General features: G+C 45.6%; 1 protein-coding gene and 1 long non-coding RNA gene across 3 annotated transcripts in view; one reads left to right on the forward strand and one right to left on the reverse strand.

Moving 5' to 3' along the window:
* Positions 1–15,328, reverse strand: part of LOC135367786 (LIM homeobox transcription factor 1-beta-like) — a 76,291-nt gene that overhangs the window by 36,992 nt on the left and 23,971 nt on the right. For both annotated transcript variants that reach the window (XM_064600910.1, XM_064600909.1), the window contains exon 3: positions 13,489–13,756. In XM_064600910.1, the coding sequence (XP_064456980.1) occupies positions 13,489–13,756 (268 nt within the window). The remainder of the gene's footprint in view (positions 1–13,488; positions 13,757–15,328) is intronic.
* LOC135367788 (uncharacterized) overlaps positions 1–15,328 on the forward strand; it is a 66,353-nt gene that overhangs the window by 31,693 nt on the left and 19,332 nt on the right. The window lies entirely within an intron of this gene.

Consider the following 15,328-nt stretch of genomic DNA (forward strand, 5'->3'; position numbering starts at 1 on the left):
TAACGGTTACTTTTTTGGTAACGAAGTAACGATTCAGTTACTTTTTAAAAAAATGGTAATAGTAACGAAATCAGTTACAAAAATTGGTAACTCGTTACTGACGTTAATCGTTCCTGTTCTTCAGCGCGGGGGAGCACATTTCGGCACTCCGTGTGGCGCAATGCGTGCAGATTTGACATGCGTGACCCACGACCACGTATTATTGCAGTCCCTCGCTGGTTGTGTTGTCGCCTCTCCTCTTGTTTGCGTAATCTCTGACCATCACTCCTTCCCAAGAATGGGCACCAATTGTGCTATGGCTACAAAAAACGCGTTTGGACTTCTAGCCTTTTCTTGTCTTTGCTAAGCTTCTGAGCGCCCTAAATTATGACGCAGCCCCTCGTCTGTTTTTGGGAACCGTTGGTGATCGGTGGCACGAAACCCGGTGTTTTTTCTTGTGTTTTGATAATCTCCGATCACCCCTACTTCGGAAAGAAGGGAGAAGGTCCAGGCAAGCTGATATGGACTCATGGTAAGGGGCCGAGAAACACGAAACACGAAGGACGGACGACAAATTTCGAGTATCAGCTTCTTCTGAAGTGCAATTCCTCGTTAATAAACAGTTGATTGTAAGTGAGCTGGTCGTTCCTTATGTGTTGGTGTCAAGGTCGTTTCGGAAGGAGGAAAGTTTCGCAATTAAGTACCCCTTTAACCGTGAATCACAGGCAGCAAAAGGAGCACGAAGCGCCCATATCAAACATAAGAAAAAGAAATGCGGGATAAATAGTCATTGAGTTTGACGTGAGGACTCCGCTCTTAATCCTGTTGGCAGCCGAACAAGAGGACAATGTCCGTGAGTCGGATAAGTGAGTGAGGGAGGTGGCAACAGTTGTTGCAAAGCAGAAAGGGGGCCAGGAGAAATAGAATAGCGGGCTTAATAAAGATGTCCCACTGCGAGGCCACGCTCGGGCCTCCAATGATCCTAGGATTACGTGGGAAATCGCCGTAGGATATGACGCTTGCCGTCAGAGAGCGGGGGTTTGTCGTTTCTCACGCAGAGACGGCGATTTTCAGGGTTCGGTGCCGGAAATGGGATGTTCCGTCACGTTTGTCTCGCGTCAGTTCCTGTATAGGTGGCTTTGCAGTTTCGTTACGCGAGTGTCAACTAAGTGGAATCGCCGTCACTGGTACGGGTGTACCTCGAAATAAAGTGATCGAAATCCCCGTTGCAAAATAAACTACTGTAAATAAATGTTATCTGACTATAAAATGCACAGTCGCGCGAGGGAAACTGCCAACGGCGAACTTAGACTAACCTGTGGACAAACGAATGCAAGCACCGAACTTGGACTAACATAGTAATAAACTAACCAACATGCTGCTCCGTCGTGTCCACCCTGCTAAGCCTAACGGCCACTAAAATGTGTCTTTCGTTCGCTAGAATGACTTGGACGGAAATCGAGAAACCCGTGAATTTGTGTGGTTAAATAGCGATGTCGTGTTTTTAAACACGGTATATCGTCTTACGAAGCAACCGAGCATTCTCCTTGATTCTCCTGTTTTGAGAATTTCGAGATCGGGGATTTCGCAACCGGGAATATCGAGGTCCTCCCATTGGTATTGCATTCAATAACCATAAATGCTGCGATGGTGATGATGATGTGATAAATGCTGCATTGAAAGCTGTACCACTGAAAACTGTGAAACAAACGCTGCGTTCTTCTAATGCAAAAAGAAAAATGCTCCAGTCGCACATATGGAATAAAAAAACTGAACGATGGCTGAAATTTTAGCGAATGTCAGCAAGCAAACACCACTTGGTCTTTTCCACTGTGTGGGCGCGATACGATATAGCAGATACTATAATTGTTTTAGATTCTCCGGTGGTGCACAGGCAAACGGTTTTAATCTAGGTTTTAAAATAGGTGATGGTGATGTCATGAAGAAAACAACGGTACAATGGTTTAAAATAGGGTACCCGCGCTCTCAGGGCCTCCAATGATATGAGGAGACGTCGCTCCGCATCGCGCAATACGTCGTCTGCGTTCTGGGCTTGCGTGGTGCAACCCCTTATTTCTTTGGTTTCCCAAAGCACTTGGGTGACGAAACTCTGTAATATTTTCTGGCGTGCTTGCCGTTAGGTTAAACTGAAGAACAGAAAATCCATGACGATAAACATGACGGTTCCCTTAGTCCTATAGGTGAAAGAAGCGACGTGACTTCTTGCGACATTTCATCGTATAGAATGGCCCGCTTCTTGTTGTGGCGCAACAGGTGCAGGGCCGTCGCTCAGAGTCGCAGCGTACGTGTGATGTTCTCTCTTATCTGGCCGTTACACAAGTATATTGTGGTGCACTTAGAGACACAGTTGGTGGTGCTAGGTGAAGTAGCGTCCTTGGGCCGCTGGTCTACCCGTTATATTTCTCTGAGAAACGGTCGCGCGGTCGTGCATGTTTACCGGTTTCCCTAGGTTTATCTGATTGTGAGTGCCTTAAGGTAGTGATGCCTACCTTGTAGTATCTACCTGAGTTGTAAACAACATCCTGACCAGAATGGTCGAGAGTCTTCCTCGGTACGACCTCCTCGTGCTATTCATGTCCGCCTATCCTCGAACGATCTTCTTTATTTTTTTTTAAAGAGTCCTTTTTGAAAAGTACAGTCTCAAGTGATGCGTGCGAGACGTAAAAGGCTCTGCGAAGCCAAGCCAAGACAAGAGAAGAATGAAACCGCATTGTTGTCGATGGAGCAACGGAACGGCGCATTCAGTATATAGGGTGGCGAAGTGGAGCAGACGCTTATAAACAAGGAGAAGACACGCAACGCGTTTGTGTTCGTCCCTTTAATCATTTCTCGAAGCGTCTCCGGAGAGAAAGGTTGCCGAGAGGTTCCCTGATCTGCGATGCGTTGCCATAGCGACGGCCTGACAGATGCTCTGCCGCGACCAATCAGATGCAACCGAGGAGAAAATCCGAGCACACCTGTTTTCTTCGCGTCCTCCCTCCATGGTTTTCTGTCTGCTGTGCGCCAGGTGCTGGCGAAAGCAAACATTCGCTGGCGCCGTTGAATAACAGAAAATGCCCGAATCTTGGAAACCTATATCGATTGCAGACGCAGCCTTCTTCTTCTTCTTCTTTTTTTATTACCGCCATCTCTCCTTCTTTTTGCTTTCATTCATTTCACTTCTTTTCTTACTTCTTCGGTTGTATCCCGAATAGCTTTTAGATCGGGGGACGTTATAGTGCAACAGTATTGACTATATATTTACCCCGTTGCCAAACCGGAACCTTTTGCTTCTTGGGCGTTCACTACCTCAGCTATGGCGGGTTAAAATAACGGTAAGAACAAGTGCGTGAAAGTAAACAGAAAGCGACGGCTGTGTATTTATACAGGCGTATAAGATGCGAGATCCTGCTGCTCTGGCCGCTCTGCTCGGCCCAGTACGACGTCCCACACAGTGGTCTGTGACCAAAGCTGTTTTGGCGTTCCTCAGCGACACAGGTCTCATACACAGCCTGTGAACTCAAGCCCTGTCATCTCATTCGTCCGTGCCCCAACCTCACCTCTCACCCTGATACACACTACTCTCATATTCTTTTTTTTAAAATCTTATTTGTCTTTAATCTATCTCATCCTTCTTTCACCTTTCGTTAGCTTCTCCTTTAGTTCCTAATTCTTTTCTTTTCATTTTTATTCGGAATAGCAAGCCGATATACCGTTTTGCTGACCTTTCCTCTTTTTTTCTTCTCAGTTCTAATAAATATATTCCTCCTCCCCCCCTTGCTAGGGTCTCCCGTTCAGTTGCAGCTTGTGCATGGCGAAGTGAACTGAAATGTTGTTTTACATTTTTAATTTGTATAAACACTAACTGAGCTCAAGGCAGGGTTACAAATATGCTGTAGCGTATCCTTACTGTTAACTGAGTTGGACTAATCTTATATTAGCCTGGTTATCGTCATCATGTAATTGGTGTTGTTTATTAAATTGTCAGGAGGACAGTATACGAGTTGGAGACATTTATCCTTCTGCAACAACAACAACAATAAACGATGACACGGGGTGCTCCCTGGCGGTGGCCTCAGTATAGCAGCAGGCATGTGATCTGATGTGATGTGATAAAGAAAAAAATGGGGATGTGAGCAGGCATACTAAAAGCTTCTTGACCTGTTTTGTGTGGTATTGGCTCACTTTTTCGTTTTCATTTTTCAATAGTGGAAATATTGCTCTATGCATTTACTGTAACGTTCGATCTGTGCCCTGTCTAGCCGCCATACTTCCTCTGTTGTGTGCGAAGGCAGGCATCTTCACACACACACACGTGCTTCAATGTCGCAGTATACACATACATCATCCGTCCCTTTTGCCCGTACGACTCCCTGATTCGCACCAGTCATCCCCCACGCACCTAAATCAAGTCAATCAGCCCCAGTCGAAGCAGGTGGATGATGCCACTCTAAACGCAACCTAAAACCTCCATAATCACAAGCCTTTAACAAAGACGCAGAGAAATACGACGAGCAGGTGACGGACCGGCGACTTCCTAAATAATAATCCGGGATCCCACAAAGAAAGAAAGAAAGAAAGGAAAAAAAAACGAGGGCTAAGCCGGTCCGGTGATCCGTGACAAATTTATATAACTGAGAACCACGTGGTTTTATCTATAAAGAACGGTATTTCGCCCCCCATCCACCCACAGCGATTCCGAATAATCCGGGGCCCTTCGCCGTTTCTGGGGTGACACATGTTTTGCCTTCTTTTAACGTTGCCCCCCCCCCTCCCCCCTCCCCTATTCCCTTTTTATCTGTTTGTTGAAATGAGCGAGGAGAAAAGAGAGTACCCTCGCACGCCCCCCCCCCCAACAATTTCTGCACGTCACCCATATTTTCATAACAATGAAAGGGCACGTGACGCGAATCGCTCGCACGTGCGCTCGCGCCGACACGCCGTTTTGGCGGACCGCCATCTTTGTTGCCTCGATCCCTCACGGGGGAAGGTGAAAAGGCGAAAACGTATGCAGAGCCCCCGTCGCTATGGTCTCCCTGAGAACTCTGCTGTCCCGTATACGGAGTTAATACCCGCAAGGCATCCAGGAAAAGCGGAGGTTGTTTGGTATAGTTTATGATAATAAAGTCACGTGGCTCACAAAACCGCGTTTTTAGTGGTCTAAATATGGAAGTAATCATTCTTAATTCCACCCGGCACGCGCCGCGTCGCTGTACTGTGGTTGAGCTTTACTGCTGTCACTCAAAATGAGCTCGGCTGTCGGTATAAGGAATGTAAGAAAAATTGAAATGTGAAAAAAAAAAAAAAAAAAAAGGATCATAATCTGTCTCTGCCAGCGTGGTACATTTGAAATTCACCGCAGTTATTACTTCAGCTGATTGCGCACTTTTGCGTGCATGCGAACTGAAGAAAAAAAAAAGTTAGTTTTTTTGTTTTTTTTTTAGAAAAAATGACTGATTGCTGAGCTCGCGCGTTAACTTCGGGTACTGATATGAACGACTGTTTCCATGCGGTGCGAAGTGCCAAGTGTGGAAGTTCCCGGCATACGTGGGAAAGAAATGACTTTGATTTGCTCGCGACCTAATAAAAAGGGTGGCGCTGGAGTGAAATATTGCCTCGATCGCATACATTTCCTTCTCTAGTTTTTGCCTCTGATTTCCTCGTGCGTGATGTCTTAGCGAGAGCCAATTTGGACTGGCCCAAGCCCCCACTGATTTTCTTATGGTTCGCGAGTATTATCAAAGTTGCGTTCGTAGTGATTTGCATAGCTTGTGCAAGCGGAATTGTTTTGCGCAATTTGTTTTCGAAAATGAGAAACTGTTTCCGTGACCAAGCAAGAACGAGACGTAAACGAGATTTGCATACTTTCGAGGTACGTTTAAGTTATAAAGACAAACGAACTTGTAGGTTGCAGGAATGGCTGAGGTCCGAACAAGAAATGGCGACTAATATTGCGCAAGGGATCAAAATGGGCGCACAATTTCGAATGCCGGCCGCTGCATATTGAAAGTTTCGCAAAAATTCTCGATGCGTTGCATCATGTGGACGGTAAATTATAGGTACCGAGTGATTCTTGGAGACTGAGCCTGTTGGTAAAAAAAAAAAAAAAAAGAAAAGAAAAAGAAGCGGTTTCTGTGCGTTGTGTCTGCTGTTTGTCTTGCCTAAGCGCTTCTACAGCAGTCGCGTAATTATCGTTTTCTGGTCGTCTATTTTATCGCTACAATATTGGACTTATGTGCAACAAATGATCCTCCTAATTATTAATCAACAATGGTGATGATTCTCAACGAATACCCCTCATTCTCTACGAGTTGTCCTCACTCCTCCAGTTGTTTTAGGGGTGTACAGTTGGGGGGGGGGGGATATATTTATTAAGAAAAAAGGAAGCAAAGGTTAGCCATGGAAAGATCCGGCTTGATATTCCACAAAAAGAAGGAAAAGCAGAAAAAAAGAAGGAAAAGAAGAAGATGAGAAAGAAAGGCAAGAAAGGAGGAAAAGGAAAGAAAGAAAGAAGAAAAGAGACGCTGTAACAACGTCACATACAGTTGGATTGTACATAATATTGCTAGCAGGATACAGCAGGTGGATTCACGTTTATGGTGTTTTCAGGGGGGGGGGGATACAACGCAGGAAGTTTGATAAACACCCACGAATGTAGTTGTCGACATCCTGCCCAGCTTGTTTGTTGGGGTCAACTCGAGTTATAATTTAGTAATGATTTTTGTTTTTATGGGACGTTTTGACGTTCTTAGAGCACGTTCGTTAACGCGGCCTGCTTCAGTGAGCCGTGTCTTGGAACACGGCCGAAAAGTCGCGGGGCAGTAGTGCTTGCAGTACTGTTCCTGAAAATATTTTTCGTAATCTTTTGATCTGAGAAACATGCGCCACAGTTTAGGAAGAATCATATTTAGTACCCAAAGTGGTGAACAGTAACTAAGTTACAGTTAGCCTGTAAAAGTAGTTACTCTTTGGAAATGTAACTAATTACGGCTACGGGTGTCACGCTAAGGTAACTTCGTTACCTTGCCTTACCTGCGCCAAGTAAATACAAGTCTCACAAATCATAAACGAAGATGTGTGTCGGGAGACAATTACGGACACATATGCGTGTCTCCCTCTGTTCTCACAACATTCGATTTTCCTGTATGTGGTGGGCTACAACTTTTGTGGATTTTTCGTCACGCTGGTTCGAGAGGAGGCTCGTGGCGTCCCACATTGACAGTCGGGGCACGGCGCAACCGTTGGTGGTCTCTGTCAACAAGCCTCTCAAAGACATCGTTCGACAACTTCTACAGAGTAGATGGCGAAACACATTTTCACGAAGAATGGGAAAGTGACAACTCGAATGATAATATTTCTTTCTGCCAGTCATAGAAATCTTAATCATGCTGCCAGTGGAACTATCCCCAAACAGAGGAATTCCCCCTAACAAGAGCAAGGTGGGAGTTAGTCTAAGTGTCACACAATCCCTCTGCGTATGAGATGGCAAAAATTCGTGCAACTCCAGCGTTGGGAAACAACTGTTGGAATCCTCATAGGCAGCAGGTGCCAATAAAGAAAGATCACCCTCTGGTCAACAAAATGCTTTGTTGGGCTAGTTGGTAATTCATTGTAGACAGGAAACACGCGTTTGTTGTTTTCGCGCTGTGTGTTTCCCCTCTGGTCAATCCAGGTCACTCAGCATGGAATATCCAGTTCAGCTCATGTCCAAATGTTTTCACTATGACGTTGCAGGGAACGACAAGACCCCGTTAGAAAACTGACGCGTGGAGAATATATGGCACTACCAGAGTAACTTACTTGCAGTTACGTTTTACAGGTGCATTAACCAAAAGTTACATTTGCAGAAAAGCTACAGTTACAAGTTGCGTGCAACTTAGTTATTTTTGTACCAACTGGTTATTTTTGTACCTGATGAAATGCAGCCCACTGCATGAAAGCTTGATGGGAATTGCCTCAGGACGAGAGCCGGCGATATTTCGAACAGAGACTCTTCTTCTGGTAAGAAGTAGAACAGTCTCTGTTCGAAATATCGGCTATGCATGAAAGCTTGTACGATAATATACACGGTAGTTTCACTGTTTTTATCACTTGTGTTGACCGTACTTGCCTGAATTTCGACATTCCCCAATTGCTATTACAAGAAGCAAATTAAGCGCTCTGATTAAGACGAAACCACGTACACTCTAAAAACGGAGGAGTGGGGTGGGGTAGGGGGGTGTCGAAGTAGCTTGCCGTTGTTGGTCGCACTCAAGTGGGCATCGTCACGACTATGGCAAAAAAAAGAAAAAGAAAAAGAGAGATAGCGAGGAGGAGAGAGAGAGAGAGAAAAAAAGGCGGCGAAAAGATAGTTGACGAGTTCGAATGCAGCATAATTTTCGCTTACACTCTAAAGACAGAACTTCACCGCATAGCACGCTCTGCGCCAACCATTGCCACGAATGATAAGGTTACCGCTTCTGATCCGAAGAGAGCGGGGGGTGTACGCCTTTTTGTGTCAATTTTGATACATGATAATTGACTCAAAAAGGCGCACGCCTCCCTCTCTCCTCGAATCATAAGCGATAACCCAATCATTCGTGGCAATGGTTGGCGCAGAGCGTGCTATGCGGTGAAGCTCAGTTTTCAGAGTGTAAGCGAAAATTATGCTGCTTAAAAAAACAAGACTCGATGTGGAGTCTTGTCCCCCTTGGGAGTGTATCACTCAAAGTGTTCTCGATATCACCACCATTGCTTTATCTTCGAGTCAAAACGCTTTCATTCTCTCGGTCGTCACAACTGTGACTCCGCAGTCGGGTGCAGCGGTGACTGCGCCTTGGCGTGTGCAGCCAGCCAGCCATCGTGTCATGCGAAAGCCGGGGCTCCCCGCAGTCGACCTGTCTTTCAGGGAGAATGTTTCGGCAACAGCTCGTCGCGGGGGTGGTCCCCTCCAGCGTTATTCCAGTCAGCCGTCACCTCTGCGTTCAACTCCCTCTTTTTCCAGTCTGCGAGCATAGAGTCACAGCTGAAAGAGAGTTTTTTTCTTCTCTCTCACCGTTTATGCACTTGCGCGTCGCTTGCGTGCTGCACGAAACGCACTTCTTCAGTTCCCTTTTTGAGCGTTCATTTCAGCTATGTGTCAGATGAGTGAAAGACAAAGGGGAGGAAGAACAGTTTCACTGTTCCACTGTGTTTTGCACTCTCTGCTGTGGGATACACTGTTCGTGAAACTGAGGATACAAGATAAATAGAAAGACCGACCATGAAGATCGAAGAGATCGAATGATAAATTGCAACATAACTTTATTCTACCAGGGAGGCCGGCATCAGCCCCATCTCATCATCGTATCTCTATTTGTGTGTGTGTGTGTGTCTACCAGGGATTATTAAGTACAATAAGTACCCGCATATCAGCGGTCATTGCAGTTGTAGGAAAAGATCCGAATGACGAAACTGTTATGTTACAAACGTTTTTACTTTTCAGCTTGCAATGTGTCTCAGGGACGTTATGTTATGCACAGTTGTCCAATAATAGCAGAAAGAGAGAGAGAGAGAGACTTTACAGAACAGTAGTTGGCGTAACTACCTCTGCTGAAAGAATCAACCCTAGCCCAATCTTGGCCCAATCTTGGCCCAATATTGGTCCTGTCTTGGTCCAATATTGATCCTCTATTGCCAATATTGGTCCAATATTGTGCCAAGATGTTGTGCTGCTTGGGAATGCGTTACAGTCGAAAGCTACTTTAAGAAACAAGTAATTGGTTACAGTAACCAGCCACATTATCTGCGACCACCTATATAGCTAGGTACTTCACACAAGCTTGTGCAGCAGGTGTCGATAAGGGTGGATGCTTTTTGCATGCTGCAATGGGAAGCTGCTTCGAAGCCCCCATTGCATTTGGGTTTACGTTCGCAGCCGCCCCGGCAACTTGTCGTGCATTCTCGGCCCCTTGGGACACCGCGGCCCACTCCAGGGCGGCCTTACATCATGTAGTTGGTTTTTTTAGGCGACTATCCTAAAGGACTCATTGTGACCCCGACAGCGCCCTCGAACATTCCCACCATCACGATCAGGATCGCCATCGCCACTCCGATCACCATCGTCATCACACATATTAGACCCCCTAGCTATGAGGTAGCGTTCCACTCCTAGAGTGGAAAACCTCCCCCCTTCACCGTCAAAACATAATTGTTGTTGTTGTTGTTGCTTCGGAGTATTTGCCTTTTTGCTGCCCTTCCTTCAAGAACAGACTTCAAGCTTACGGACTGACCTCACGTCTCACTATATTATTATTATATAGCTATTAGTTGGTGCCTAACACGTGTATTTTGCCTCTCAACCGAATTCTTTTCGTCATTCTTAGTTTCGTATGTTATCTTAGATAACCTACTCGTGTAACCTTCAGTTCACACCATCATTACTTGATTAACTCGCAGAAAAGGGCTAACTTTCAGCAAATGTTAGAGAGCTAAACCGTTGCTCTGCTGCGCTTGGCCACAGGTCATGATTCCGACTGAACTGAAGTTAAGCAGTCATCTACTATATAGCACCGCGTTTTTAATTACCTCAAATGAGCTTCGCACTTCTGGGAAGAATACGAGCGCGCTGAACTGAGTTGTCAAACCCGTTGGCTACGTGAAATGCCAGGATGTACATCATGCAAAGTATGTACAAAAAACTAGATGTCAGCTCACTCACTATGTAAACGACAACCGTTTTGGGATTCCGTTGGTTGTATGTATAGGAGAACCCAAAGGTTATTTATTAAAGATTCACTGAAATGCAAATATTTCCCCCCGCTGAATGAAAGATGGCGTTACTTTGACGTGAAGACAAAAGGAACGGTATTCAGTCGTTGCGTTGTTGGTCATTTATTAGCAAAAGCATACCTGATATGATACCTTTGTCGCTGCTGCTATGTGGAAGCAGGCGTCAACCTTTTTGTGACAATTAGCATAGCTTCATAAGTATAATAAAAAAAGGCGTATGCCTCTCGTTTTCGACGAATCAGGGGAGAGAACGGACGTCATTCGGGATCTTGGTTGGCTTGGAGCGTGTAACGCGGTGAAGTTGTACTCCAGGAATGTATATACCTAGCGAATCTTAGTGGCCCTATGGATTCGATTGGGTTGGAATATCTTCCTTTTGACAGGCACCGTGCCAATGCACGAAATGAAGCACGCCATGTGTGCGACCATCCAAAATAATCCTGAATTAATATAACATAAAATAATCATATACAAAATATGCACTCTTAAAAATGAACTTCACCACATAGCACGCTCCTAACCAACCATCATCTCAAATAATATCGTTATCTGCCCTGATTTGTTGAAAACGGGGGGCGTACGCCTTTTCTGTGACACTTATGCTGTTCATAATTGTCACCAAAAAGGCGTACGCCCCCCGTTTTCAACAAATCAGGGCAGATAACGATATCATTTGAGAAGGTGGTTGGCTAGGAGCGTGCTATGCGGTGAAGTTCATTTTTAAGAGTGTGTAAAATATCATATCAAAGAATCACGCCAAAATAATCATAAATTCAAACTCTGAGAAGTACCACCTCATAATAAGTACACCATTACTGACGTACCAGTCCCCCAGATGATCGCTTTTAACAGAAGAACAAAGCGCCGAATAGATCTTAGGAGGAGCTATTGTATTTCAATTTAAAGGAGGGCAGCGATCGAAGGGGGAATTGAATCAGAACTTTACACGCGACGAAGAGGCAATTTAACGAGCGTACACGGATAAGCAAACGGCGCCGATTATGCGTCCACGCTATGCTCGTTATGGGATTTAATAGAAAAAGAGTCGAGAGTTCGGGAGCCTAAATTGTCGACAGAGCGGAGCAAATTGTCGCACTTTGACGTTGGAATGCGGAGCCGTTCGGCTGAATCGGTGCAAACGACGAGGAGATTATGCGAGTCTGAGCCAAACGATATTCATGGGATCAGGCGTGCGCGAATATAGCTGACGTCTTTACGGCCATCGGGAGCGAGGGGTGATCGGACGCAATGGCTGCGCCAAATGGCTCGGTGGAAGAGCAGTATTTTTATTTTTATTTTTTTTATCCCTTTGGTTGTTTTCAAAACGAAGATGCTTGCCGGGACGCGGAAGAAGCCTGGGCCGCGAAAGAAAATGAGGGAAAAAAGCGAAAGTACTGAAGAAGTTTGGCACGATGGAAAACATGAAAACCAGGAAGCGAGAACCTTGACAGGGTGCCGCTCGAAATTGTTGGAAGTGTTTTTTTCCCCCTTGCTGAACATTGGTAAAAAGATTGATTGGATGATTCATTGCACCCTCTCTATAATTTTGTTCTTTTATCACGGTCTTCATAATCCGATTGAAACTATAAGATAGGGAGGCGTTCATCTCGTCACCTCACGAATTCTGTCACTCCCGTGCTAAAAATCCCCTTATGACCTCAAATTAGAAAAGAGAGAGAGCAAACAGCGAGAATTGTGAAGTGAACCACACACCTCCTCCCCTCCCAATACTTCTATATCTAATAGCGATACCAAAATAGAGAGGAAGAGAGAGGGATAGAGAACAAGGAAGTTAACATTATGCTACCTCTCTTTCCTCCAATACAACTGTATCTATTCGCGATAACAGAAATAGAAAGTACGAATAAACAACATCCCAGCACACAAGTCTGGTATTCCTACCTGGAGGATGGGACAAAACTCGTACGCTTTCTCAACACAATTCACTTCAAAGCTCAGAAGCGCCGAAGACATAACGTTCCTCTTTATTGCACTCCCAAATGTGTAGTACCTTTGCGGTCTCGAAACTTCTGTTATCCAGGCCATCGAGAGCACAGTTTAGTCTAACCCTTTGCGGCGCGAACCTTTTTTGCAGTGCACGGTGATGTGTTTCGTGTTTTTCACCTCAGCACATCAGGCTGAGTCAGCCCTCCGAACTAAAAAAAGGATTAACCCCATGGCACAGACGGTTCCAAGCAGAAGAGGCACTTTGGTTTGCCGGTAGAACCCGTACAGCGTTACGCCTCAAGTTTTTTTATGTCCCTTTTTCAAGACGCTTGCAGCGATGTGCGGCTTTATAAAAAAATAAAAAATACAATAAAATAAATCCACGCTGCTGTCTTTTCATCAGCTGTTATGCAAATAGGTGTTGTAAAGGTCAAGCATCGTGTTCATGTTTTCATGTTGCATTGCCTCAGCTATATACAACTGCGCATATATATTACCTGGGCTGCCACTATATAGCCTCGGTTTATTTTTGCCTCGCTGGCATTGCATCACTGGGGCTGACGACGGCCCAGGAAGGCCGAAACAGTGCAGTCCTGGCGTGGCGACTCTTGAGTTGGAAACTTATACATTCCGTCCAGCCAAATAGCTTCTGGTTTTTCCCCTTATCCTCCTCCTCCTACTACTATATTTCATCGAAAAAGGACATGGCCAATTTGCCGAAACATATCTTGCTCAAGAGTCTGTGGCAGGCCTGCGAAGATGATGACACATCGCCAGTACAAGCAAAGTGGAGAACAAATTCGCAGAACTCACTTGTCGTAGTCGGCCTTGCAGAATAGCTTTCGATCCCTGGAGTAACAGGACTCTTGTAGGTGAGCGTGGCAGACGGAGCACTGGAGGCAGGACTCGTGCCACGAGAGTTCCATCACACGAAGGATGTATCGATCGACGATGGGGAGGCCGCATCCTACGCACACCGAAGTCACCGTGTTGGCTGAAGACACGTCGTCCCCGGGAAGCACGCTTGTTTTGCCCAGGCCACTGCCACTGTTTTTCCGCATTCTTTGACCTCCTTCACCACCTGACGCAAAGAGATAAGATAGGAAATCGGATATAACTTCAGTTTCTCTATCATTGTTCGTAGTAGTGTTATTAGATACTTACGAATACGTGGGCATACCCTACCACCATTCCGAATGGCATCAGTCTGTTTCCTGATTTGTTGAAAATGAAATGGATGTTCCTATTTGCAACAAATGAGTTTGCAGACCGATATCGTTCTGAATCACGGTTGGCTCCGAGCGGTGTTATGTGGTGAAGTTCCGTTTTATGAGCGTGAGAGTGGGTAATAACTCGCACTGACGCCTGTACATATAGAAGGAAAATAGGATCTAGGTGCAGCAAAGCAATCACTTGTCCCCGAATGTCTCGAGTACCGCGAGAATAGTCCCTTTGAGTGTCATTGAACATACTGTGTCGTTCCTGCTTTGTAGCTCCGAGCAAACTATCTGCCAACTATGTCACCATAGTGCCCTACCTTTCTGTGTACTCAGGGAACTTTGGAAATAACCACAATATGGACAGGCAGACTGCTCGGCAGTAAGATGAGATGGCGGCGCAGGACTATAGTTGTTTGGAGATACGATAAAACGTATTCAAGAAACTTTGTCTCGAATCTGTAGCCTGACTGCGTGAACAAAAACAGGAACCGGAAGTCAGTGACAGACACGTCATGACAGAAAAAGCGTATGACACAGTTTTTTTTTTAGAGAGCTTAGCTTTCAACGAGCTTCACAACGAGCTAAATTGTCAACAGGAAGCGTAACCCGCCCAAAAGAACAGAAGCACAACGACACATTCTCGACCATTATAAGGGTTACCTTAGGATTTTCATCGGTGCATGGTGCATGGTTAAGGTGTTCGTCGGTTCATCGGTCTTGTTCTCTTGCACTACAGCCCTATTGCCGAGCTAAATTGAGCGCGTCTCACGTTTCGCAATTTAGCGCATCTCCAAATTCGACGAACACTCGAACTATTTCCCAAATACACACGCTTCCCGTATCTCTTGTGTAATATCCCATCTCATGCGATCATCACTTCTCCTTCATTTATTGTTGCTATATTGTTGTTGTGTAATATAAGCGGCGTTTCGTTCTTCTCGTAAACTGATGGCTCATCCCGCACAAGCGCTGATAATAAGTGTTCCGACGACACGGGTCTTCAACTGCCCTGCACAGAACCACTCGAGTACGCTCCAACAGGGAGCCCCCCCCAAACTGAAGAAGAATCACGTGACAGGGCCCTACTTGTATTTCCCTCTACTACTACACTGGGTGCCTCTTGATGATCCGTTGTGTACAAAATAAGGTCCATGCCAGAGCTGCGCACTCAAGTACCTCCAGTCCATGTGATATTTGTCAATGGGAACAAGGGAAGGGCGCAGGCATTTCGGTGTGGGAAATCGTATTGTGGCCCAGAATGTAGTCAACGTCCACAGGAAGCTCGCAAGTAGGGATTACACGAGAAAGTGGTCGGACGATCCGCTTGCATGACGCGTGGAATGATCCTATTTCGTGTTGCCCGTCCATCACTCGTATAGGTTCCTGAATAATGCTGATGACGTCTTCAATAGCGATCTCTCTTTGTGAAGAGC

The sequence above is a fragment of the Ornithodoros turicata genome, chromosome 9 (genome assembly GCF_037126465.1).
Source record: "Ornithodoros turicata isolate Travis chromosome 9, ASM3712646v1, whole genome shotgun sequence".
In the NCBI taxonomy this organism is placed as follows: Eukaryota; Metazoa; Arthropoda; class Arachnida; order Ixodida; family Argasidae; genus Ornithodoros; species Ornithodoros turicata.